The sequence below is a fragment of the Diabrotica undecimpunctata genome, chromosome 8 (assembly GCF_040954645.1).
Source record: "Diabrotica undecimpunctata isolate CICGRU chromosome 8, icDiaUnde3, whole genome shotgun sequence".
Taxonomy (NCBI): Eukaryota; Metazoa; Arthropoda; class Insecta; order Coleoptera; family Chrysomelidae; genus Diabrotica; species Diabrotica undecimpunctata.
In genome coordinates this window covers 32,181,621-32,208,561 of record NC_092810.1, presented here as the reverse complement: position 1 = coordinate 32,208,561, position 26,941 = coordinate 32,181,621, and the positions used below count along the sequence as shown (strand labels likewise).

Here is a 26,941-nt window from a genome sequence, read left to right as displayed (position 1 = left end):
CCTTCGTACGGGAGAAATACATATTTACGTAGCAAAAATCAACTAGGGTGGTTCCTTCTATTCACGACCTCCGCATACAGTAATAAATTAGTTTGCCCGTACTTTAAACTGTCGTCACAAAAGGACGGGTACGTTTCCTCTAGGAATCTGATATTTTTAAAAACTTTATCTAAAGTGTTATGGGATAAAATTAATAGTTTCCCGAAAACATTTTGAGAAACAGGTTTCACACAAATAAATTCTCAGAACTTGACAAATAGTAAATCAGCCAATTTGAGCTTGAGAATTTAAAAGATAATAAAGATATACAATGAGAATAGTAATTAAAATATATAACTAAAGTCATTACAATAATATATTACAAGTAATTGAAATATATATATATATATATATATATATATATATATATATATATATATATATAACTAAATAAGGTCATATTTTTAATAAAATAAAAAGTATTAAAATCAAAATATGTAAATAAATACGAAATACTTTCCCGAACAGAGTCACTATATGAGAAAACAATTGTATCAAAAGGTACATGTATCTAAATTATTTGTAAATTTGTCATCTTGTAAGTATTTCATATATTAAGTACTTCCCGCATAAGTCCAACATGACCATTTAGTTCCGAAATCAGCTATTGAAGAAGTCATTTTCTATTCTTTTCTGAATTTTTCCATATAATTTATGGGTCGTGAGTGAATATTTCCAAAGTTTTATTGTTGATTTAGATTTTATACCTTTGTAGATGCTCCCAGGCCCATCGTTCTTCAACAGAATCAATACAAATCTGTCGTCCTCAACGATTTGGTCGATTCGGAAAAAGCACACGTCACTGAGCTCGAGGGCCTCGTTACCAATTTTCTACAGCCGCTGGAAAAAAGCACCATGTAAGTACTACCTTAAATAAAACTTTTTTAACCATCATCAGTCGAATCTAGTAGCTGATACTGTTGGTCCTAATTTTATTTACAGTTTAACTCCTGACGAATACAAACAATTGACGGGAAACATCACAGAGGTCTTAGAAACGCACCAGCAGCTTCTGAAACTCGTAGAATTGGAATCAAGTAAACCAGGTAATGATCAGCGAGTTGGTAAATTGTTTCTCAATTGGGCACCAAGAATTAAAAGTATACACCAAGCCTACTGTTCGTTACATCCCAGGGCAGTATGCATTTTGGACAAGTATAGGTAAGATATGGCTTTAAATTATTTATGTTATCTCTTCCCAACGCTCAATATGTACCTTTCTTAGCTTCTCTACTACATATGTTCTCTTACTTTGTCTTTTTGTCTTTCCTTTTCCTGTGTCTATCTCTAGCTTTCTAACTTCCTTACTCTTACTTCTCTTCTCTTGCTTTTGCTCCATATATCAACACTAGTCATCAGCCTCTTTTAGATAGTTTAACATTCCCTGTGTACTAAGAGGTTACTTCAGGTGAATTTGAACATAGCACCTCAGACCAATTTCTGCTGTTGTTTATTTGTTTGTACCATTTTTTTCTTGGTCACATTTTTTGCAAATTGTATAATGTACTAACGTGATTGTATAGTGCAATAAAATTTGGCGGAAATAATATTTGTTGTTTTAAGGGATGAACTAACTAAATACATGGAGTCAAAAGGTGCAGCAAGCCCTGGAGTACTGGTACTAACTACTATGCTAAGTAAGCCGTTTAGAAGACTGGACAAATATTCTGGAATGCTTCAAGAGTTGGAAAGGCACGTCGAAGAATCCCACCCGGACAGAGGCGATACCCAGAGATCAGTCAGCGTTTATAAGGATATTGCAGTAAGCATTTGCTTTTTATTTTAACTTGGCCAATACTTTATTTGGTGTATTGTTTGTAGGCAACTTGTGCCGCCACCAGGCGACAAAAAGAACTTGAGCTGCAAGTGCTAACGGGCCCAGTTAGAGGCTGGGAAGGTCCTAGCTTGACAACTTTAGGCGATATAATATATATGGGGTTAGTTTCGGTGATGCCGCAACACAACGATCGGTATTTTGTGTTGTTTCCTTCCACTTTGTTGATTTTGAGTGTTAGCCATAGACTGAGCGCCTTCATATATGAGGTGAGTTCTTTTATTTAGTTATATACTACAAAGTATCTAAAATAGTGGTTTCTTTATACACTTTCTTACGAGTAAAACGACAAAATTACACAGTAGTATCCTAGCATAACTGTTTAAGCAGTTGATAATGATAATTAATTAGTAATATCATTAAATTTTCAGTTCGTAACACTTTTCAACCTAGTTGGACACAGTACCTCAGTATAAGTTTTTAACCACTAGTAGTACTGTTTAAGCGATAGTAAAGATTTAACGGCGTTCAATAACTAACCGCTTGTGGTCATTTTTAATAACTTATGGTGTTTTTCAATCGCTACTGGTATTTTTCATTTGCTTGTGGTGTTTTTCAATTGCTAGTGGTATTTTTCAATCGCTAGTGGTATTTTTCAATCGCTAGTGGTATTTTTCAATCGCTTGTGGTATTTTTTAATCGCTTTTAGTATTTTTTAATCTCTAGTGGGATTTTTCAATCGTTCTAGCGTTTTTAAAAGTATCACTATCGGATAAAAATTACTACCAACGCTTGAAAACTACTAAAAATAGTTAAAACAATTACAATTAATTAAAGTCTCAGTTTGAAAAAATACTACAAACGGTCGAAAAATTCTCTTAGTGCTTGAAGTAATTTACTAGAGATGCAAAGGTGTCTTAGCATTTGAAAAAGTGGTACAAGTGTTGAAAAAATACTATGTTGCTAAAAAAAGCTAGCAGTGATACAAAAAGTGTTTTCCGTTATTAAAAATCATTACTGTTGCTTCATATTTTCAGGGTAAATTGTTCCTTTCTGGTTTGTCCGTCACGAGACTTGAGGACAATGACCAGCACAAAAATGCCTTCGAAATCAGCGCTCCCATGATTGACAGGAGGCTGGTGGTATGCCAGAATAAAGAAGATGCGGATCACTGGGTAGAGTTGTTAAGGAAGCAGATGCCCAGGTCGTCCACCGCTTCCACTGTTAGTCAGAAAGTATCTCCGTCCCAAGCACAGTTCGTTCCACAACCACCGCCACATGTAAGTTTTAAATTTGTGTTTTCTTTTATTGCCATTGCGTTTTTTAAGCAAGAAGCTGCTTTAAAATGGAATTTTGTAATGACATTTTGAACACAGATAAGAGACACTATTACACAAAAATTATTAATTACTTTCTAAATTTTCTTTAATATGAATTTACAATAGCTGTTTCTGTGTCAATGCACGTTATCAAGTGAACTTTCTACACTTTATTTGGTACTGAGAGAAGAGTTATATGCATGCAAAACGCTTGCAAAGTGGACACAATATTTTAATAGTTTCTACAAACCGACATTTGTGTATTTTCACAATTGCCAATAACTCTTTTGTTACCTATTATCTTCAAACAATATTTTTTCCTCCAAAAGTCACTAAATTATTTGTGCTTTTTTACCAATTAGGTGTAGGTCACTTTTTAGATCTTTAGAATTAAGACTTAATTTTATTTTCTTTGTTTGTGATCTTTGTGATTTTATCACAATTATAGACAAGAAAAAGTTGACTAAGAGTTTCACACGCCAATACAAGTCTAGAGGAGAAAAAACATGATTAATGGTTGCAGGTGTTCTCACAGGTTCTCCTCTAGGCTCAAGTTTTTCTAGTCTTTCTGTTTTCTCTCTCAATAGCAAATTAAGTTTAGAAAAGAATCGTTGATATCAAGTTCGTCACTGTGTATCAAATTCTAATGTGATTTACTTTAAAAAACAAATTTAAGTAGAGTTATCTCTAATATTTCAGCATCTAGATCGGAGGGGTTACTGCAACCGTTCCTCAGTGATAAATTATAAATCGCCTAGCGGCCACCGCCCTACAACGTATCCCCCTGATCACTACCCATCGGCAGCGCCGTTCGCTGCACTCACGAAACATTTCCAAAGACTTATCAAGCAGAAGTTGATAACAAGGAAACTTCTGAAGAACCTTTTATATTCTGAGTATTTGAATAAAAGAAACATAAATTTAGTTAAAATAAGACATCACAGAACCGAAATCAGTATTTACACGAAGGATATTCACTGTCGGGACAGTGTTATCCACTGCGAAAGTGATTCAGATAGTGATAGTTCGACGGTTAGTGATAGAAAAGTAGTTTCTGGTACTAGTTCCAGTAGTTCGAGTAATCCGTTCGGGTATATAAGATACTACAATCCGCAGACAGGATCGGAAAGGGCAGAAACCAAATATGAGAGTATGGTCGATTATGGGGAACCCCCAAAAATAAAAGTCCCTAGTCTGTTAGTGTCCAAAGCCAGCATTCACCTGAAAAAGCAGTGGTCTGAAGAATCTGAAACTAGTGCAGCTCTGCCTGAGCCCAAGGCGTATATGGCTTGCGAAAACATAGCAAAGCTTAATGATAGTTTAGAGCTAACGAATCTACCGGTTCCTCAAAGTTACGTACCAACTACCCGCCAAAGTTGTCCAACGAAGCTAGTAGGAAACAAATTCAATCAAACTAGTTTAACTACAATATACATACCAACGTGGTCAAGTTGTGATAACAATATGGCTTGTGCAGCTCAGTCTTCCCCGAAAACTTCTGCTAGCAGCACCACGACTCATTCCAGCAGTTTAGAACTGCCTGTTAATACTATGCCTCTGCCTGACAATATGCTAGCTGAACTCTTGTATAATTATGAAGATTGTTCTTCAAAGTTTGGAGGTAGCGAAGAAAGTTTGATACTCAAACCTCCTAGTATGTTTATTAAAGAAGATGTTAAAGTGGTACCGCAAAGTATGAGTTTAAATTTAGAGAACGTAGGATTCCGCAAACACAGTATTAATTCGGATAAGCCGAAGCGACGCAGCAGTTTACAGATAACGCCCAAAGAGTTTCACGACTATCCCAGCACTTCCAGGCAGTCGTTGTGCAGGTGTTGCTTGGAGTACTGCCACAGTCCGAGATCTTCAGATTCTGGAATGGCTGGAAGCTGCACACTTAATTCACCGGATTCAGCTAACGTGAATGAAACATCTGATTCTGCTCAGATTCGTTGTAGTATAGACATGGCTAATCTTTTTGACAAATACAGTGACAAGCAAGATGCCATATCGTTAAGTGAGTTAGTTGCTAGGGATTTCGAGTCGGAGTGTCCGTGTACGTCTCCTTTCGGCTCTACTCCGCGGACTTCAGGGCAAGATTGTATCAACGAAAACGTCATAACGAAGTCACGCGATAGCATGACGTCATCTACCAGAATGCAATCAAAACTGTACGTAGTGCCATCAAGGCCCAGTGTGATCGGACCGGTAAAATCTCAATCGATGGGAAGTTTACTAGAAGAATGCCAAAAAGATGATACAGAGAAGAGCGAGGAAGGTGACGATTGTCCTATGTTCAAGTCCGGACTTTACGCTCATTGGTGGCTGAAAGCGAAGATACCAGCAAGTGTCGTTAAGGGGATTTACATCAGTACCCGACCAAAAAATACAGGCAAGGGCATGATTCTGGCCGGTTTGTCTATTTTTGTGGTTTTGTGATTTATTTAAAAGCTATCTAATAATCTAACAAATGGCTTGTGTGTTTTTGGCCCTTGCCTGTATGACACCTCATCTTAACTTTATTCATGCGATTAATTGATCACTTCTCATTGTAATCAGCCGACTTGCTTTTTAACAATACATGAATTTTTTTTCAAATTTATTGGCACTGACATACTCTGTTTGGTTTTATTCATTTTACCAAGCTATAGCATAAAGAAATTGTTGTATTAATGTGCGTAAAATCATCGTGGAATCCCATTTTTACAAAAAGTATTTTTCCGAAAATGACAGACTACTGCACAAGAAGACAGCAGTATAACCTAAAAGTACAACAAAAATCAATAAGAAACTCTAGGAACAGCGCCTGTACAAAAAACTAATAAAACTCACTTAGAGATATTATTCTCATTGTAATTGTTGATACGGCCCAAGTCCATTCCTCCATCCCAACATCCTTATCTACACCATACCCCTATCTCAATCTTGCTCCAACTCTTCTAAGTTTTTAAGCGTCTAAGTTTCATTCCAGTACGAGGGCTGTCTTTTTAGTTTTGCATATAGCCATAAAGACAAAAAATATATAGACTTAAAGTACTTTATGGCTTTTCAAAATATGTCCCACCAAGGTATCGATACACTTTTGCATGTGTTCAAATCAATTGTTAAAACAGTTATTTCAGTCTTTAGTTGACACCTGCAAAATCGCTGTTTAAAAGCATAGATGGCTTCTTCTGACGAGTGGAATCGCTGCCCGGGCATTAAATTCTTGATATTTGGGAACGTGAAGAAGTCATTCTTGGCTATAAGGTGGATGCACTCGCATTGTAAGCAGTGTGAGACTCGCATACCAATCAAAAGTAACCGTTCTTCGAAATTCTAAAGCAATTGTTGCCACATGACCAGATTTTGACACAAAAGTTGTGACGATTTTCTTTGACACACTTCAAGAACGAATCACCTTTGTGGGTTTTTCCTTCACTCGTTCACCCACATAGCGGATTGGCGTTTATTTTCCGGTTCGTAGGAGTAAATCCAAAATTCATCGCCACTAACAATACTATAAACGTTTTTTGAGCTTCCTTTGTTGAACCGTTCTAATGTTTCTCGACGCCAACTGACGCGAACCGCTTTTTCCTCTTCTGGGAGGAAGTGAGGGATCCAACGGGAAACCAACTTCGTAGCATCTAGTTCTTCATGTAGGATATTTGAATCGAGGTCTTTGAAATGCCCAAAGATGCCTCTACATTCCGGTATGTTACTCGGCGGTCATCCTTAATTAACTGACGAACCGCATGAATGTTTTGCTGTGTGACAGCTGTTTTGGATGGACTTGGCCTGGATTCGTCGCTGAGACTGGAGCGATCACGTTGAAATTCGCAATACCAGCGGAAAATAGTTCACTGGTGTGATGCTACATTTCCAAACACAGAAACCATTTTAGCGAGACATTGCTATTGCTGTTAGGATAATCCTCTACGAAAATTCGAAAAAAATTTTTCGATTGACTTGCTCAATTAAAAAATTCACTGTATTCACGACTTGTTATATCGCAATGAAACCCTCGATTTATGTCAAAAAGACAAACCTCATAATGATATCTTTGACTTTAACCGATACCTAGTCTCTTTTCTCCTTTCTTGAGATCCCGTCTTTCCATGGTCTCATTCAATAAGTTCCTCCATGATCTTTGTGATCTACCAATGGAGTCCTTCTCGAGATTTATGATAAGTATGTCGATTGATGTACTCTTCTTTCTTATCTATACCAAATTAGGCCATTTTTTCTATGTAGCTCAGTATATCTTGTTTCAGGGCTATCTTTCGTTTGATCTTTTACCTTGCATATGTTTTTGTGTTCAAAATAGGTACTAGCAACTAACTGGCAAGTTTATTGTTGGTCTTTATCCCAACCCCTCAACCTAAAGGACTAGGGACTCTTTCATGATTTATCTGTCTTAATCTTTGACAGTCCTGTTCAGATTTGACACGGTTAGATCTTCGTGGCAAACACTGTTGTCAAACATACAATGATTTCCGGGATTATAGTGAATGATTTGGGATCATGTCTTAGTTTTTCTGTTCTCCCTACGTTTCGTTGGCGACAGAGATTACCAAATATGTTACGGCAACAAAACAACAATTGGAAACAGCTCGAAACGGGGAAGAAGACTAAGGTCAATCGCTACGGTAATTTAAGTAGGCAGACAGTTTTTCGACAGACAGTCGAAAAATACTCAAGAAATATAAGTGTTGACGTGGAGAAAATGCACCAAGCAGAGGAGATATTCCTTGATGCCGATGCTTGAAGTCATAATGGATGAAAAAATTCAATATAACTATAGATTTTATTAATTTTTTTTAATTGACAAATTTTAGTCTTTTGCGGGAATAAATTGATGGAATGCGTCAAATATAGAATAACGTGAGGTCAGTGTCAGTAGCTTTCAAAAATTATCATAATTGATGTAATGTAGTATTTTCCGAACCAATTATTTTTATGTCTTTTGTCAATAGATGACGCCACTAATATCAGGCGGAAACCCAAACCTAACGAGTAACCACCAACGCCAAGGCAGCGTCCGCTCCATAACACCTACTCTTTCAGCTTCCAGTCATAGTATTGCCAGTGTAAACGCAGCAGGTCGTGGATGGTCGGCCATATGCCTGCGCCCCACTCCGCCGTTGCGACCCTACCTTGCTTTGGGTACTTCCCCGAACGGACCGTACTCCAGGTACACCAGTCGTAGACCCATGACTTACAAGGAGGACGGTTTTATCTTGGATGTCATCGAAGCGTATTGTTCCACCATGAAACCCAGAAGCACTGTTAATTCAGGTAGGTGAGATTGATTTTTTAGTGCTTGGACAATTAGGTTAGGGTAACACTTTTTTACGTCTAGATATTTTTTTCTAGTAGAAATGACATAGAGACGGGATATTTACATTGTTACTGCTATAGATTTTAAAAGTTTTCGAGTACATTGACATTAAGAACTGTGTATAAAAGTCAGTCGACACCCTGTTACTAAAAAACGCGTTGAGAAACTGTAAATAGTACCTAAAATACATAACTACTAGTTTATGATTGTACCTTGACGAAGAAACCAACGGAACTATTGCTCTATTATCTTAGTGACTGAGTTGCAGATACATCCAAGTTGGCTTAACCATCTTAAATCTTTTTTCCGTCGTAATAACTTCAATTAAAAAGATCATTTAATTACATGATTCAAATTCAATTTATTAAGTAGGACCTTTACAATTAAAATACGCTTGCATAAAATGATTGATCGCTCATGCTTATTAATTTTGCAGTTACAGTCAAGTTTAGTGTTAGACGGATAAGCACAAACAGACAACAAAAGTTGCGTATATTAATGTCAAAAACACATCGTTTTTAACATCGGTGTAAAAGCAAATGACATCTGTATAGCATTAATACTTTGAATATTCTTGTTGCATATAATTTCCATCTTACAGATAAAAGTTTCTTCTCTTGTTTTAGCCGTATTATATTGCTTGTATATAATTTTACTTTATACGAATTTAGTTCTCGCTTAGAAAGCGAGATCTCGCGTAATCAAGTTTTAAATGTTATTCTATACTATTGTTCTTTTTGTTTTATAAGTTAGGAGTGGTTGACAAAAATAGTAAGTGCATTTGAAATATAAATAAGTTTATTGGTATCTGTTTGATTAATTATTGGCTTAGCATCCTAGTTCTCTTTTCTTCGGTGTTCCATTGCCTTCCGTCATTTGTGAACAGATCCCATAAGATATCCACTGCTTTATATGTTATAGACTGTACATCTTTTTAATTATCTCTCTTATTAGTTTACATCTCAACCATAAATAGTGGGTAACCACGTTGAGGCTAAAGATGTGGCCCCACGTTGTGCGCCAAATTTGTAACGTTTTAACAACGGTACGTAGCCTCCCACATTCTTGGACAACATAAATGTATATAAACGACTTTTATAAATATATAAATTCTTAATGTATGTAACAATTCAATGCTATTCCCTCGTCGTGATCAGAATTTTCTGTTTATTTTTAGCCGATCTGTTCCCGTTTTAAGACACCGGAAACTTCTCTTTCACTCTTTCTCATCAGCTTCATTAGCAGCTTCATCGTAGCAGCGGCTACGTGACTATGGCCATATTCTCCGAAGACATGAAAGTAGGATTTATTGGTAGAGCTGAGTCTCATTTTAGACTTTTCCCAGAGTTTTAGTGTAATGTCAATTACCAATCTATTAGCTGCCTTAATTATATTAGAACTGCTTTATTCATTCTGCATAGTAGGTTAGACTTCGAAGAAAGGTTAAAGCTAAACATAGAAAATAATATTATGCCATATGTCAACCATTCTTACTTATTTTTTACCCATTTATGTCTTCCTCATCCTAACTGTAAGCTCTTCTTTTATTCCCTATGTGCTGGTATTCTTTGACACGAGCAGTGGAACTCTTGACAGGTGGTAACGTACAAATGCATGACAAGTTAGCACGTTCGCAATCGCACAGATCCAGCTTGGATCTGAACCGATCCTCGTTTAATTCGCCTATTCCGAATCCACCTTTGGCCCATCCGCACCAGTACAGACCCCACCAGCGGGCGTCTACCTGGTGCTGCGGCTCGTTCGTCGCGAAACAGTTGCGGAAAACGCAACATTTGGAGTAGCCGTATTGTCTGAGCGTGTTTCTTGGCAAAACATCAATAAACATAATATATTTGCGTTGCCAATGAAATGATGTCAGTGACAAATGACAGGTGACACAAAAAATTAATTGTCAAGGCCAATTGAGCAATTCTTTAATTTTACAAATAAAAATTTTAAATGCTATGGTAATAAACCTTTTATATTATAGTAGTATATCACATATACTACTACAACACAACGATTGTTAAATGTGTCATTTTCTATTATTGTTTGTCGACAAATTTGTCTGTTTCCATAAAATCTTGGTATCACAACAGTAATTTCTTTATGATTTCTTTGTAAATATCATTTTACAATGGTATAAGTATACCATAATGATACAAGTACATATTCTATCGATTTATGCCTCCCTGGGTAGAAGACGCTTACTTAATTTTCTCTATTTATTAATCCAGAAACACAAAAACATAGTTATATATTTTTTATTTTTATTATTTTTTATTTTACCGTATGAGACAACTATCTGTCACCGTTGTCAAATTTTCGAACATATATTCTTGGTTCATTCTGTAACTTCTGGATCTGTAGTTAATATTCGATGGCGCTCAGACATATCGGCAACTCCAGTAGTATTTTAATTGAAGTAGAAATAATTATCATACGTACACGAATTTATATTGAATTTTCGATTAATCTTATTAAAAATTATTTCTACACTTCGTTCGGGTGCAACACTGTACAATAAAATACTAAGTACCCAACCAGTTGTATCATAAAGTGGGATAAAAATTAAAATAACTGTGCTTTATGGTGGCATGCCTTAAATACAGGGTGGATAAATGAACTTTGACCGTTAATAGTGGGTATTTATTCACTCTGTATACGAACCAATCCTGTGATAGTAAATGTCGGTGCTATGTTTATTGACTATAATGTTATTTACTACAGAATGTTTTGAATCATTGTTAAAAATTAATATATTAAGTTAAGTAAAAAAACTGTGATGATACATATTCACGTAAGCCATAAGGCTTCGTGTATTTTTTTTGTTACCTATTCGCTTGTTAGTTATGGAAAAATAAGGTGACTCCACTTGAGAAATCCTCAGGATAAAATAGTGATGGAACAAACATATAAGCATAGCATCATAAGTGGCTCGACAATTTGTTGTGGATCTTGGCCTTCTCAAAGAAGTCGCCATTCCTGTCGATTCCTGGCAATTTCCCTGTATCTTCTGACCCTTAGAATGTGTAGGTCTTCTTCCACATCATGAATCCATCTCCTTCGTGGTCGTCCTCGACTTCTTGTGCTCTGTGGTTTTGAAAATGTTAATATCTTCGTGTATTCGTGATCTGACATCCTAGCAATGTGTCATATATATGATATAGTTCAAAGTTGTATCTTCAACGCAATAACCCATTTTCATTTACTGCCCCAAAAATCTTTCCAAGAATTTTTCTCTCAAAAATATCAAGAAGTCTTTCTTAATTTTGAGATAAGGTCCACGTTTCAGCCTCATATATCAAAACCGGTCTTATTAAGGTCTTGACAGTCGTGATATGAAAATTATATCTAATTTATATTGGAATCAAACTGCCAAGGTAAGAGTTGACAACCAGTACACCCAAAATATCACAATACAGAGAGGAGTCCGCCAGGGTTGCGTGCTGTCCCCACTACTTTTCAATGTCTACAGTGAGCGGTATTTCAAAAGGCGCTCTCAGACTCAATAGAAGGTATATCTATCAATGGAGAAGTTTTGAATAACTTACGCTTTGCAGACGATACAGTAATAATGACGGGTAACAACAATGATTTACAGAACGTAATGCAACGCCTTAATGAACGCTGTCATGAGTACGGACTGAAGATAAATTTAAAGAAAACTAAATGCATGATCATGACTAAATCTGCACATGCAAATATCCAATTGACTATTGAAGATACTGCAATTGAGAGTGTTAATAACTATAAATACTTAGGAACATGGATAACATCAGATGTAGACCAAACCAAAGAAATTAGGACACGCATTGAAATAGCACGTGCATCATTCATTAAACTTAAAAAGTTTTTTGTTGTCGGGATGTAAGGTTAGAACTACGCCTGAGAATGCTTCGATATTACGTGTTCTCTACTCTTCTTTATGGCTTGGAAGCGTGGACACTAAAACAAGTCCTTTTGAATAAGTTGGCCGCCTTTGAATTTTGGTGTTACAGAAGAATCCTACGAATATCATGGATTCAAAGAATGTCAAACGTGGAAGTAACTAGAAGGATAGGAAATGAGGCGGAAATAATATTAACTATCAAAAGACGAAAACTTGAGTACTTAGGACATGTGATGAGAGGGCAAAAATACGCATTATTACAACTTATTATGCAAGGCAAAATCCGAGAAAAGCGAAATGTGGGAAGACGAAGGATATCCTGGCTTAATAACTTAAGGGAATGGTTTGAATGCAGTAGTGCAGAACTTTTTAGAGCAGCAGTCAACACAATCCGCATAGCCATAATGATTTCCAACCTTCGATAGAAGATGGAACTTAAAGAAGAAGAAGAAGAATATATTGAGCTTTACTGCACGTTTTATATTTTTATTTTTTAAATGTTTCTGGAGACCGTGAACAGTTCTATTTGCTATTGCTATGCGTCTTTTTATTACGTCGCTTCTCGTGTTTGTTGCATTTACTAGCTATCCAAGATATGTGAATTCTTTGACTTGCTCAAAGGTATGGTTGTTAATTTTAATTCTCTGTTGGATATTTGGTTTTTATAAACCAACTTATATTTGGTTTTTTCCTCGTTTACAAGTCCTAATTCCCTTTATACTATTCACTATAACTATAACTATAGGAGACACGCCAGCCTTTCCCCCTGTCTTAGACCATTATTAATGTCAAAGAACGTAGAGTTTTCTCCTTCAATTCTAACGCATGAGCATACGTTTTGCATTGTTAGTTGGGCCAACTTAATTAACTTAGGTGGGATCCCAAAGTCTATCATTGCATAATATAATGCACTGTCATAGGCTGCTGTGAAGTCAACGAGGAGATGATGTGTATCTAAGTTATATTCCAGTGACTTTTCTAGAATCTGCCTATGTGCTTGAATTTGATGCAACAGACATTATTCCTTGTAGCCACTCTTCTGGTACCAATTCATTCTGCCATATAAGTACTATTAGTTTATGGATTGCTGCAAAAAGTTGATCACCACCTTTTTTTATACATTTCCGAACAGATTTCATCGATTCGTGGGGCTTTATTGTCTTTGAGTTTTAGGATGGCATTTGACACTTCTTCTCTTGTTGTTTCTATACTGTGTAGTTGACGTTGTATATTTTGTTGATTGTCTATGTTGTAACCTTCTTTAATATCGTTTATATTTAGATGTTCGCTGAAATGTGGTGCCCATCTGTTAAGCACTGAGTTTTTGTCATGTAGAATTTCACCGTTAGTGTCTTTACAAATTTTTGTGTTCTGTTCGTATTCCCTCTTCTTATGTCGATGGATACGTCTTTCGTCTCTTTTAAGACGATTATACTCTTCTTTTTTTCTCCGTGTAGGTACAACTTTTTTGTGGCTTGGTTTTGCCCAATATTTCAACCGATTCTGTAACACAATATCTCACATATTTGCCCATAGTTGGTTAATGTCTTCTTCTTCTTCTTCTAAGTTTTCTGTCCTTATTTGATCTTCTATTTGATATCTGTATACATTTGTAATGTCGGGATCTTTTAGTTTATTAATGTCAATTGTTTCTCTCCTTAAATCGTGCTTTAACTAAATAGTGACCACTATCTATGTTTGCTCCTCTAAAAGACCTAACATTTAATAACTTAGAGCAGTGTCTTCCATCGATAATTATATGATCTATTTGGTTAACCGTTTCATTATCAGGAGATTTCCAAGTTTCCTTGAAAACGAGCACTAGGAAATCTTTTCAAATGAACTGGAGGATGATTTTTATGATTTACAAAAAGAAATATGGCGCGGTCAACGACCGGAGGTAAAGGTATTAATAGACCCGAAACAGTCGAAAAGAATGCATGGATTGAGTATCTAAAAATGTTATATACAGAGGAACAACAAATGACGTTGGAACCACAAACGCCAGAAATTAACATAAACGAAGAGGTTTAGAAGAGTTGTTTCTTGCTCCTGTAGGTGGTGTATTTTCATCTTCAACTTGGGCGCCCTTTTTTGTATTGAGTATATGCTCCTAATTATTTTTACACATTCTCAGCCTTGGTTTAAATTCCCGTCTTGCACTATTCAAAGATGTATTGAAATTTCTGGTTTAGTTTTACCTTTTTATCGTCTCAAGTTCTTCCAATATTCCATTTTCAAAAAATCGCTTTTTTCTTCTCTTCTAAGATATTTATAATTTTTGCTGCTTTGTCCGAGTTCTTCTCTGCTGCAGTTATGCTGCATATAATTTTTTCTTCGGGTAATGTCTTCACACTCAGCATCGAACATGAAAAGTTCCCTTTTCATTCTTCTTAGTTTCTAGGGCTACTCATTTATCAATTTTTGGAAGGATACTTCTATCAGTATTTCTCACAGCATAGCGCATGTGAGTTTTGTTTGATATTCTTCTTCTTTTTCTTCCCCTTTATAAGCAATTCTGCTTGTTCATTGGCGGATTAATACTTCTAGGGAAAGTTGTCACTCCATCTTTTGCGCGGTTGTCCGATATTTCTTTTGCCGATTGGTGACTTACCTCTTGCTATTTTGACGACCCCCCAGCGAGCTATTTTGGGGTAAAATACCCCAAGATTGGCTGAAGTCAATATTCATCCCACTACCAAAAAAGCCAAACTCACAACACTGCAATGAGTTCCGTCTGATAAGCCTTATGAGTCATGCAGTAAAAGTCCTACTAAAAATCGTACATAATCGTATCTATAGAAAGTGCGAAACAATCATCGGAGACGATCAGTTTGGATTCAGAGCCGGCATGGGAACGAGAGAAGCCCTCTTCAGTTTACTAGTTCTCGCCCAAAAATGCTACGACCAACAGAAAGATATATTTAAATGCTTTATAGACTTCGAAAAAGCATTTGATAGAGTAAGACACGACCTACTATTAGAACGTTTGCAAGAAGTCGGTTTAGATGGAAAAGACATCAAATTCTTAAAAAACTTGTACTGGAACCAAAACGCCAGAGTTAGGATCGAAGGTTCCACATCCGCAGAAGTAGAAATTAGGAGGGGAGTTAGACAAGGATGTGTTCTGTCGCCTCTGCTGTTTAATCTTTACTCCGAGTTTCTATTTAAAGAAGCATTGGAGGATTCCAAGGATGGAGTCAAGGTGAATGGCGTAAATATCAACAGTATCAGATACGCCGATGATACAGTGTTAATTGCGGATTCCTACGTAGGTCTACAACGACTCATCGACAAGACCAACTCGACCTGTGAGCAATTTGGTATGAAAATAAACATTAAAAAAACCAAAGTGATGTCAATCCGAAAAAACCAAAACGTACCTCAACCTTGCACAATAAATGGGCACATTTTAGAACAGGTCAATAGATTTAAGTACCTGGGATGTTGGATCGATAGCAGCCTAAATCCTGATCTAGAAATAAGATCGAGAATAGAACAGGAAAGAAAATCTTTCGAAAAAATAAAAAAACTGCTTTGTGATTCTCGAATAAAACTCGAAATTCGACTACGTTTATCAAAATGCTACGTCTGGTCGACTCTTCTATATGCAGTTGAAACGTGGACCCTAAAAACATCAACCGTAAATAAATTGGAGGCCTTTGAAATGTGGATCTACCGGAGAATGCTCAAAATTTCATGGACATCGCATACCTCAAACGAAGAAGTGCTGCATAGAATAGGCAAGGAAAGAGAACTTTTTAACACAGTAAAAGTTAGAAAAACATCATACCTAGGCCACATACTGAGAAATAATAAGTACCAATATGCCCAACTTATAGTGAAAGGAAAAATCGAGGGAAAGAGAGGCCTAGGAAGGAAAAGACTATCGTGGCTCAGAAACATCCGACAATGGACAGGGCTAAATTTTGAACAGCTAATAAGAACAGCTGAAGATAGAGAAGATTTTAAAATTGTTGTAGCCAACCTCCATTGAGGAGAGGGCACTTTAAGAAAAAGAAGATTTTGACGACACGGATCTCCTCCTCCAAGAAGGCAAGCTACATGGACCAGGGCGTTACTAGGCAGCCCAATATTACCATATCTAGTTTGTACATTGATTGGAGACTAGGATAATTCACAAGAAATAAAATGTTATGTAGGGAACGATTGACGACCGAAGAGGACCCGAAAGAAGAATGTTGTAACTTGCGCAAGTAGTTTGAAGCAACGTAAACCAAAGTATTTCACAGTACAACATACAAAGTCCATATTGCATTGATTATTGCCACCAGAACGGATATGGAATCTCAAGAGCGTATTAAAAACGATTTGTATCTCATATTTTAGAGTCAGCGATATTTTTAACCGGCGAAGGCATTTTAACTGCCCATAGAGAAATAAAAACATGAGTTTCTTATAAAGTCTGGTTTGTCTGGTTTGAGAATGGAACTGCAATGAGTCTAGGAATAGCTAAACTTCCAAACGGTACTTCATAAACGAACATCATAAATGCGTTAAGTATATTGGAGATCAACTATTGAAAATATTTCTTCTTTCCTTCCTTCAATATGATAATAATTGTTGGTCTCCTTAAAAGATTTATAAATTTGCTTAGATATGTTGTTCACTAGAATTATTTCGTAATTTTCCTCCATTATTCAATTAACTTTGTAGTCAAAATTTTGAATCAAAATCTGTATGACATATCGTCGGTACACTGCCAAAACCACGAATGTGAAAATTGAAAATTTTCGCCCAAGTAGGTTAGCCATAGACTGAGCGCTGCAATACAGGTCCGTGATAAATCCGGTACATTAGAAAGAGATGCAAGGACTACTTTGCGTCAGTTTTTTTTTTCGCACTGTGGTAACGAGCTGGTATTACAGCGATCAGTCTATCTTGTATTATATGTCTATGGACACATTTGTTACTTTGACAATAGCTTTTAAGGTTATCTCGTCTTGTTAACTACTTGAGGAGCGAAAATTTTCCACATTCGTAGTTTAGGTATTGTACCGATGAATGCAAAATGCATGAAAATATATTAAAAAACATTCTGTATTAACAGTCAAATTTGTATTTTTAAAAGTATTAAAAGAATTTGCAGTTATTTATGCATGGATAAAAGTATAGTATTTAAATAGTTTGATTAAAATTTTAAATGTCATATTAAATAGACATCATTGCATAGGGTTTAAGGTATGACCTGAGTTATGGTCCAAAATATATGGCTTAAAATATTCCAAATAGTTAAAATAGTACATAAAGGGTTTTTTAGAGGTATAGAAATGTAAATTGGCAACACTTTTTTAACTGTCGGCCATTTTGACAGCTGTCAAGTGATTTATGTTAAGTTTGATTTGGCATTTCAGCTTAAATAGACTTGATGCTTGAACAGTGCTTCCAAATTGTGCAAATTTATTTTGAAAATTATGGTTCTGTTCGAAATACGTATCGTGCACTACGTCCGATTTATGATCAACATAATAGTTCACCAGAGTAACGTTTGCGCACCACGTTTATTCTAAATGATAATACGCATCCACAAAGAGGTCGTACAGTGCATAGAGAAGAAGTTGCTGTTGCTGTACAGCGCAGTATAGAGGAATACCCGAATCAGTCTATTCGTCATCGTGCACAGCAGTTGGATATGTGTCCATCCACTTTATGGAAGATTTTGAGGAAAGATCTTAGTTTGCATTCTTACAAAATACAACTCTGATACAAAATACAACTTCAATACAACTGAACGAATGGAGCTACACGACCATCTAGCAATGCGTAGATGCGGTGAATGGGCCCAAGACGAGATTGCTGTTGATCCCGATTTTCATAAGCGAATTTTGTTTAGCAACGAAGCTCACCTTTGGTTGAATGGCTATTCAACAAACAAAACTGCCGTATTTAGAGTGAAAATAACCGTCAAGTATATGTAAGGCTTTTATGACCTGGAAACCAGTTTTATGCAACAGAAACCTGTCGATGAATATTCGTAAGAATGTCCTGAAATGTTATGTGTGGTCCATCCTATTGTATGGTTGTGAGACGTGGACGTTAAAAACCACAATGCTAAACAAGTTAGAAATATTCGAATTGTAATGCTATAGACGAATCCTAAAGATATCGTTGGTTTCGCACACTTCCAATGAAGATGTTCTTCAAATGATCAATTCAGAACGTTTGCTCATAAACACCATAAAGAGGCGAAAAACAGAATACTTCGGCCATATAATTAGAGGACCTAAATACCATCTACTTCGCCTTATAATACAAGGAAAAGTGGAAGGGAAGAGATGGATTGGTCGAAAGAAACTTTCATGGCTGCGTAATATTAGACGATGGTGTGGCTCCACAGTAGAAGAATTATTTCGCGCAACAGCTGACAGAGAAAGGTTTCAGGAAATTGTAAACATGATGACGGCCAACGTCTGAATACGGACACGGCACCCAAAGAAGAAGATATGTTGAGAAACCATTACATCTAGAAAAACTTCGGTGAAAAACCATTTGGTGTGATTTACAGGCTGGTGGAGTTATTGGCCGTACTTCTTCAAAAACGATTCTGGCCAGAAAGTTACAGACAATGATGATCGCTCTAGAGCCATAATGGTATTTTGCCATGATCGCTATAGAGCCATTGGGTAACCGCATAGTTTCACGTTTCGGACCCGTGAAGTGGGCTCCAAGATCGACCGATTTAACACCGCCAGACTATTTACTGTGGGGATATGTGAGGTCGCTAGTCTACGTTGATAAGCCTGAAACGATTGACCACTTGGAGGACAACATTCGCCGATATTCGGCCATAAATGTTGGAAAAAGTCATCGAAAATTGGACCTCCAGATTAGAGTACTTCAGAGCCAGCTGTTGCAGTCATATGTCAGAATTTATATTTAAATTATAATGCCAAAAGATTACTTTTCGAATAAGGGCAATTTCGTGCCAATTTAAAAAAAAACATCTTTGTTTTATTCCATTTCAAAGTTATGAACCTCTAAAAAAACACCCTTTATTTTATATACAGTGTGTCCATGAGGAGGTCCCACGAATGTGGTATCCAAGAGGAGAATTTTTTTTATTTTCAGCGAAAAATGTCATGGGGAAACAAATTTCAGCAAGTATTCCGGGATTTTAACAAGCCATTATGGCAGGAGTGGAACTAATTGGTTTGCTAGAGGGTACAATTTTGTTGAGAGTCGTCACATACTAAACCCTTGAAATATTAAGCTGCTAGGACTGATCGAAATGATTTTACACAAAAGAAGCTTAGAAGAAAAATTGAAACGTGGAATTTGAGACAGTTAAAGAGAGAAATAAATTTTAACACAGAAAATGTTGAGCGCCACCTATTTTTAAAAGAAAAATATTAAAACGTGAAAGAATCTGAGAGGCAGTAAAAATTGAAAGAAAATTATGAAGAAAATATTAAATTTGAAAATAAGGCCAAAATGTGACGTAACGGTGTGACAGTGCGTAATTATAGCTGTCTGTAAAACGATTTACAGAAATTTGTTTCTGGAATATAGAGGTATTTTTCCCAAGGATTTTTTAAAATTTTATTTAATAATTAAAGAAGCGAACAAATTATATTTATACAAACAGCTACGTCAGTTATTATGACATACTTTTTCAAGTGATGAAATAAGTGCAAATTCTTATAAAAATGTATTTAGTGTGTGCGTGTGGGTTTTAGTAGATCTCATTAATATTTTTTTATGCTACAATAATAGTACTTAATAAAAAGTTATTTTTGACATGGTTTTATTCTTTTGTGTCCAAACCAGTTGACGAATAATTGATTGTTAGAGATAGAAATATATATGTCGTTGGAATTTTTAATTTTATTAATATAATTAGTTTTAATCATTGTAAAAACTGAGAAATTTCTTTCGGAACTGGGACAAATCCAGGTATCTGAGTTTTTTAGTTATTATAGGCCTATATAAAGAAAACCTATACAGTTGAGTCTATGGTTCTGTACCCATACGTCGTTAATACCTGACGAGATAAAGCACATATTTTTTATCTAGTATCATTGCCTTCCACGCATGAAACTAAAGACAAACCAGCTACCGCCTCTTATTAAGTATGTAAACTTATGCAAAATTATTTGCTTTGGTATACAAACGATCAAGGCCGTTCACTTAAGTCGGAGACGGGGCGTGGTTCTTTCAATCATATAGAAGTTGTGTATTATCTTTAAAATTAAAATGTGATGGGCGCCATTCCTTATATTTATTCTCGTAAGGAAACGAGTCAAAAGAAAATTGTAAAGAAAATCTTAAAACAATTATTTTTTTGTAATGAACAAAAAACATTATTAAAAGATTCTACGTTAGAAATTTGCGTCATTCCAGAAAGAAATTATAATAACAATTTGTGTTTACAGTATTCAATTACCATGAGAAGTGTTTATACTAATCTAAAATTCAAATCGTATCGTAAGAAGACAAACATTTAATATTATGGCATTAGATTATGAAATATTAGAAATATATGAAAATAAAATTATACTTTATCACAAATTTCGAAATTCGTTCAGGTAAAAATACATTTGTTTGTTAGGTAGAATAATTAAAAGATCAATAATAAAGCACTTCACTTGTTATTTAGTTCATCAATATTCTTCACTGCTCAATAAAAAAATATAAAATCGGTACAACCTGATTTATCCAAAAGCTAGTGGTTATGAAGAAGGGATATAATTTATTTCTTCTCGCCCTCTAGGTACTTGGTTGAACCAAACCTTGAAACCTTGAGTATATTTAACATGAACATACTATATATACTACATATATCATAAATCCATATATATACAACCTCGGGCCAAATAACAGCTTAGTAACATTCGAGGAGACGTTCATCTCCATGAATGAACGTCTCCAAGACGGACGATGGAACAATGCCATCGGAAAGTGGCGTCCATACAATGCAAAGAGATCAAGAGGCAGACCACAGATGAGGTGGAAAGATGACATCAGGAAACAAGGAGGTCCCACATGGCAGAGAACAGCTCAAGATAGGGAAACATGGAGAGAACTGGGGGAGACCTATATCCAACAATGGAAGGATAGAGAATAGGTTCAAAAAAAAACATTCGGGGCTCCCGGGTAAGGGTCTAAAAATAAATATTTGTTTGAAAAGGAATTTTTCGACTTACCTCTTTAAGAGATAACTTAAACAAAATAACGTCTTGACTGTTTGACGTTCAAAGAGATAAAGATGGAGGACAAGGAATTTCACTCGGAAATCGAGACGAATTAACGAACGCTCTCGTCTATCGGAGATGTTAGGAACTACAGTAGGGTTCTTGAGGTAATTAAATCCACTCGGCAGATAGATGTCGTGAGCAATTTTATTTTTGAAATATTTACTCGAAATTATAATGAATTTTTTGAAACGGTTACAAGTAAAGACACATGTTATTTTTATGAACGCTTTAGACTCACTACATCGAAAAGAGATAGGTAAAAAAAGACGCTTGAGGACGTTTTGAAATGACAAAAAGAAAATAGTTTTCACAAGAACTCGTTTTAAATTTAATCGAGTAGTTTGAATTAGAAAAAAGGAATGGAGGACCGTTGGAACCGTTGTCATCTATTCAAGAAGTACAAAAAGTACAATTTTCAAGTGTACACTAAAGCTTTAATGGTGATAAGCATATAATATATTATTAATATTATTTATTTTCAACTACTTTCAAAACTAACATTTTACATTATATTTATTTGATAACGTCAAATTTTATGATATAATCCGTGATCGGAGCAGTAGCCACTTGCTGTTGCGTGGAGTAAATTTCCAACTTATTTCGTGTGCTTTAAATGATGACGCACGAGTAAAGAACCATTTACTCAACTGTATAATACGTTTTCTAAAGAGATTTCGGCGTCTTTTTTTAATCAACAATTTAGTGTATTAAATGAAGTAATTAAACATAAATACAAGATAATAAAAAAATGTAAATGAAGAATAAATTCCATATTATATTTAACAAATTTTGAAAATTACCAAAAACAAAATTTAAAAAAAAATAAATTAAGATTTACTCCTCAAGTGCTACGCGCCGTTTTTTTCTTAACATCATATTTCCATTGTTAAGTTCCATGTTACATTAAGAGCTAAAAGTTGAACAGATTATAAGCGAATATCTAATGTTAATAAGTCACCAACGAAAGATATATTTCTATCTTTTACGATCTCATTTCGATAATTCCAATTTCGTAAACGTATATTACTTTTATAGTGAACGTCAGCGACGCCACGAAGTCTGAATTGAACAAAGCCATACCCGAAGCCATACAGCAGCTGCAGTCTAAAGTTAGCATCCTAGAGTACAATGTGACGGCGTTGACATCGCAACTTGGTGACGAAAAAGAAGCCAGGACAGTGTTACAAAATATCGTTAAAAATCACCTCGTTGCCAATTCCAGTGATGTCGATAAAATCCAGTGGCCGGCTATAGAGAGCAATATATGAAAGACCAGTATTATTTGTTGAAATATTTTTTTATTTTATAGAGACAATATTTTTAAAGCAAAACGAGCGTTTTGATAGTTCCTATTTTAACGTATACGGACGATTTTCATTATTTTGATTTATATTATCTCTAATGTATTCATTTTTGACAGTGAGCTTTAAATATAGCAACTTTTTACCATATCGTAACCCAAATCCTACTTTCTTGCATGATTGGTATCGATCTAGCTTGAAATTCAGTCTTAAAAATAATAATAATAGTAACGATCCTTGGGAAAAGTTTGTATACATGTGATAACAAGCTTATGAGTCGGAAGTTTCCAAGGTTTGTTATATATTCTTTATGTGTGAGTACAATGATTGCATTATTCCACTGATACTGAGTTACCCCTTCCACAATACATTCAGTAAATAGAACTTTTAATGCTTGTAGTAGTCTGTGTCCACCTACTGATGACTTAATGACAAGGGGTGTTGTGTGTGCCATATCTTCTTGTATTTTTCATACAATTCTTTGTAAAAAGTTTTCAATATTTCGAGGATTTTTCACTATTTGTTTGTCCTATTATTTTTGTTACTTGGCAAATGCCTTTTTAACATAAGACATTTTTTATCATAAAGACATTCTTCTTCTTCGCCTTCTGAAATGGCTTTCTATCTATCCTTTTTAGTGAAAAGTGTGACCTGATTCTAGGAGATATGTTTTCTCCTCTTCTTTGGACCTCGGTAAGATCTGCAACGCCCCATTTGATATTTTCCAGTTCTTCTTTAAGTTCGAGGGGTTTCTGATCTGATAACAAAGTTCGTGCCATTTAAGAAGCTATTTGCAATTGTGTCTTCTATATTGGTAGCCTGGTTGGAAGAATACGGAGATTCTTCAACCATTCATTTCTTCTTTAGAGGTTTTTTTTTCTATACACCTAGTGCGCTGTAATAGTTATTGCGCCCATACTCAGTCACTAAAGTCTTCTCAGTTTTCTAGCAGAGTGCACCTTATAGGTTACCACTTATGCAGATGAAGTTGACATTTGGATTGCAGGTCTTGAGTTAGATTCCTTATACCCCGAACCCTCCCGTAGTACGACTAAAATCCGCGGAAGCTGCTTTACTGTGTTAAAAAGTTCGCCTGTTTGGGGTAATCGAGTCTTAATTGGAGTAGAGACAGAGTCTAAACCATACCGTGCTAAGGCTATAATTTCCCAAAGTTCGCCAGTTCTATGTGGCATCGCTTAGGTAGCAATTTTTTCTTAGGAGCACAGTAGTTCCACCATAATATCAGTGGTTGTTGAGCTGTCTGGTCATTGGCCGATTGAGCATGATATGCATCTGTGTACACCATCACGAATACTTATCAATAAGACGAAAGGCGCATTGGTCTCTATGGAGACGCACTACGTTTCTCGCGGTCATTATTAAGTAAAAAGAGTATAGAATGAACGTATAGGACCATGATCCACATTTACAGATATCGTCCAGAAAGATATTAATAAGCGAGAGACTAGCGACAAGTCACCTCTTTTGATAATCTCCCATTTATTAATAAGTATGAAAAACAACTATCTGTATTTACGTAGCTAGCTTAAACTATGGCGGAATTTTGCGGATCTTTGCCTGTTTACATTGTCACATGCTTGTGAACAATTGCTTCATCCTTAGACTATAATATGTTAAAAACTCCGTATGTTTTTTATCAAAACCAGATTTTTAGAATTACTGCTAATTGCACCGGATAATACCTGTGATTCTGTGGAGAGCACTAATCCTGCTGACTGCGCCATATTATGATTAATTGATTAATTATATAAATATATATAATTAAAACTACAGTTAATATTTAAAAGTCTTTATCGACCACGCTATCTCTACCTAAGCTAGCATGAGTTGACTATCATTATGTAACTCCCTTTATACTAGAGAGTAATGTGCAGATTCCAAAACTTGCGAGTTCTTAGTTCTTTTAACTTGTGTTTAACGAGTCTTATACCGTCGTACTTTAAAGTAATCCACGATTCGGTTGGCTATTTAAGAGCTGCCTTGGATTGTGGGGTAAACGATTCAGCACCTAATTTTGTCCTGCATAAATATTTCATAATAAATAACGCCACGTCTATAAACATCGTCTGCATTTTGCCGAAAGTAAATAATTCGCTACGTTATTAGTTTTTGTTACAGTATCATTGTAAAATAAATTATTATTCAGTTCCTGGCTAGAAGTTTGTCCTCTCCCCTCTACTTCTGTTTTGTAAGTTTACTTTATTTATTTGGTCTTTAATATCTCGACCTTCGTAATTTTTGTGTTTTCTTTCAACTCGTATGACATATATAACAGTATTTGACACATATTATATCCTTTGTTATTTGTACAATTTAATTACTAATTGACACCGTAAAATAATTTTTAATACTTCCATTTTATATATATTTCCCATATTTTATATAGCATACTACTCTGTATACGTTAAAATGTGTCTACATGTTCTATAAGAAAGGAAGAATATCCAATTGCCAGAATTTATTTGGTGATATCAATACTTTCTTTTGGACGATTTATGTTAGACTTAAAACCTAGATTGTGAGACTAAATAAATATTTATTTTTATAAAACATTTTATCCAAAACACGGACAATTTTTAACCTTGCAGATATTTTAAATAAATATATGTTAATAACTACAATTTTGTTTTATTGAAATGAGTTTTACACCAACTTATCTCATTCCTTAATCAACGTAGGCCTGAAGATTATAGCTGACGCAAGCAGGTTATGGACAGGGTAATTCGCGATTAAAACTGAATGTAGAGGGCAGGTCGATTGCAGTGTCATGGCCGATATAAATGGTATAAACAAACATAACAGTCTAATGTTTACCATTGCTTTTGCATGTTTAGTTTGGTTTAAGACGAGTTATTTTATCATTTATAAATGAAAATTAGCCTTAATGATATCTTTGAGTATTGTGGTGAAGCAAAGAGACCATTGGTTGAAGGGGAAGCAGTTTTCAAGTGATGAATTCTTAAATTTTATCTTTATTGTTTGGAACTGGCTTGTGTATTGATGAATCCAGAATCCTATTTTGTGTATACCTGGGAACCCAGAGTATAATGTTCTGTGTAATGTTTGTCTTACTAATATATGCATTATTTTATATTATGCCTTATGTTTTAATATGTTAATTTTTATTTTATACTATTTTTTGACATATGTAAGTACTTTATTGTATATTAACATAAATAAATAACTTGAACTTGACTTTATTGTAAGATAGTTCATTTGATTACACGAAATCAACCTTAACTTGGAGAGTCACCTGTCAAAAAAGATCATAGCACATGATTTGTCTTTAAAAGATTCCATAATAAATCATAAGGAAAAAACCTCAAGGTTTTTGTATTTCTGTTATTCAAGAAAATAAATTATGTATTCTCAGTATGTTATTGACTTAATGATAGTGGTATTTTCTTTTTATTGATTTCCTCTTTTTCCTCAAGTTTTCCAGTTTAGGAAAGAGAAAAATATCTTTTGTCGATCTTGAATTGCATTGAAGAAAAGAACAATATCGATTTGATTTAAAATACTTTAACGTAGCCACAGTATATTGCTTTATAAAGAATATTCTTTGGCAATATACTGTGACGTAGTCATAATGCTGAAATTTACTAAAAAAATTTAATAATTCTATTCAAGTCAACAGCTGTCTGGTTTGTTTATACCACTTTTAGTAGTTTAAATTTATTCCGCCAGAGGTCAGATACTTTTTTTTCAATCGCGAATAGATTTTATCAATTCAGTGATAAAGAAGTGGACAAAATGACTTCCAGATTCGCCCCGTTGAGGATGAGTGGTCAGTTGTCTATGAACTACATTAAAGCTAAACGAACGCAACAGTGTTCAAATTCTCTGACGTGCGGAAAATTCATTCACTTCATGCAATTACATACTTACCGTAGCACTTCAGTATGCGTTGTTGATAATAAAATGAATATGAAAATTGAATATAAAATGAAGGAAAATGATGTGACATTTTACAGATTTTTAAATGCTGGTCGAATACTGTTGCATGACAAGAAAAGAAGATATAAGTGGAATGTAAGAACTGCAGGATAAGAGTAAGCCA

General features: G+C 35.2%; 2 protein-coding genes across 4 annotated transcripts in view; both read left to right on the top strand.

Annotated features, from left to right (window-relative positions):
• LOC140447404 (rho guanine nucleotide exchange factor 7-like) overlaps positions 1–25,470 on the top strand; it is a 39,946-nt gene extending 14,476 nt beyond the window's left edge. For 2 of the 3 annotated variants that reach the window (XM_072540037.1, XM_072540038.1), the window contains 7 exons: positions 755–896; positions 982–1,200; positions 1,603–1,801; positions 1,861–2,082; positions 2,851–3,093; positions 8,088–8,409; positions 22,595–25,470. In XM_072540037.1, the coding sequence (XP_072396138.1) occupies positions 755–896; positions 982–1,200; positions 1,603–1,801; positions 1,861–2,082; positions 2,851–3,093; positions 8,088–8,409; positions 22,595–22,827 (1,580 nt within the window). In that variant the 3' untranslated portion in view covers positions 22,828–25,470. Of the gene's footprint in view, positions 1–754; positions 897–981; positions 1,201–1,602; positions 1,802–1,860; positions 2,083–2,850; positions 3,094–8,087; positions 8,410–10,033; positions 10,383–22,594 lie in introns of those variants that run through there. The other variant, XM_072540039.1, reaches the window with a different exon arrangement.
• LOC140448208 (uncharacterized) lies at positions 3,646–5,571 on the top strand. Its single transcript, XM_072541320.1, has 2 exons — positions 3,646–3,702; positions 3,832–5,571. The coding sequence occupies exons 1-2, from the start codon at positions 3,646–3,648 to the stop codon at positions 5,569–5,571; spliced, it is 1,797 nt and encodes a 598-aa protein (XP_072397421.1).
• Positions 25,471–26,941: the final 1,471 nt, after the last annotated feature.

Excerpts from the sequence above, each read along its gene's own strand:
- LOC140448208 (XM_072541320.1), top strand. The coding sequence starts at position 3,646 with ATGGTTGCAGGTGTTCTCACAGGTTCTCCTCTAGGCTCAAGTTTTTCT. Across the intron at positions 3,703-3,831 it reads CAAGTTTTTCTAGTCTTTCT|CATCTAGATCGGAGGGGTTA; the intron begins GTTTTCTCTCTC and ends CTAATATTTCAG.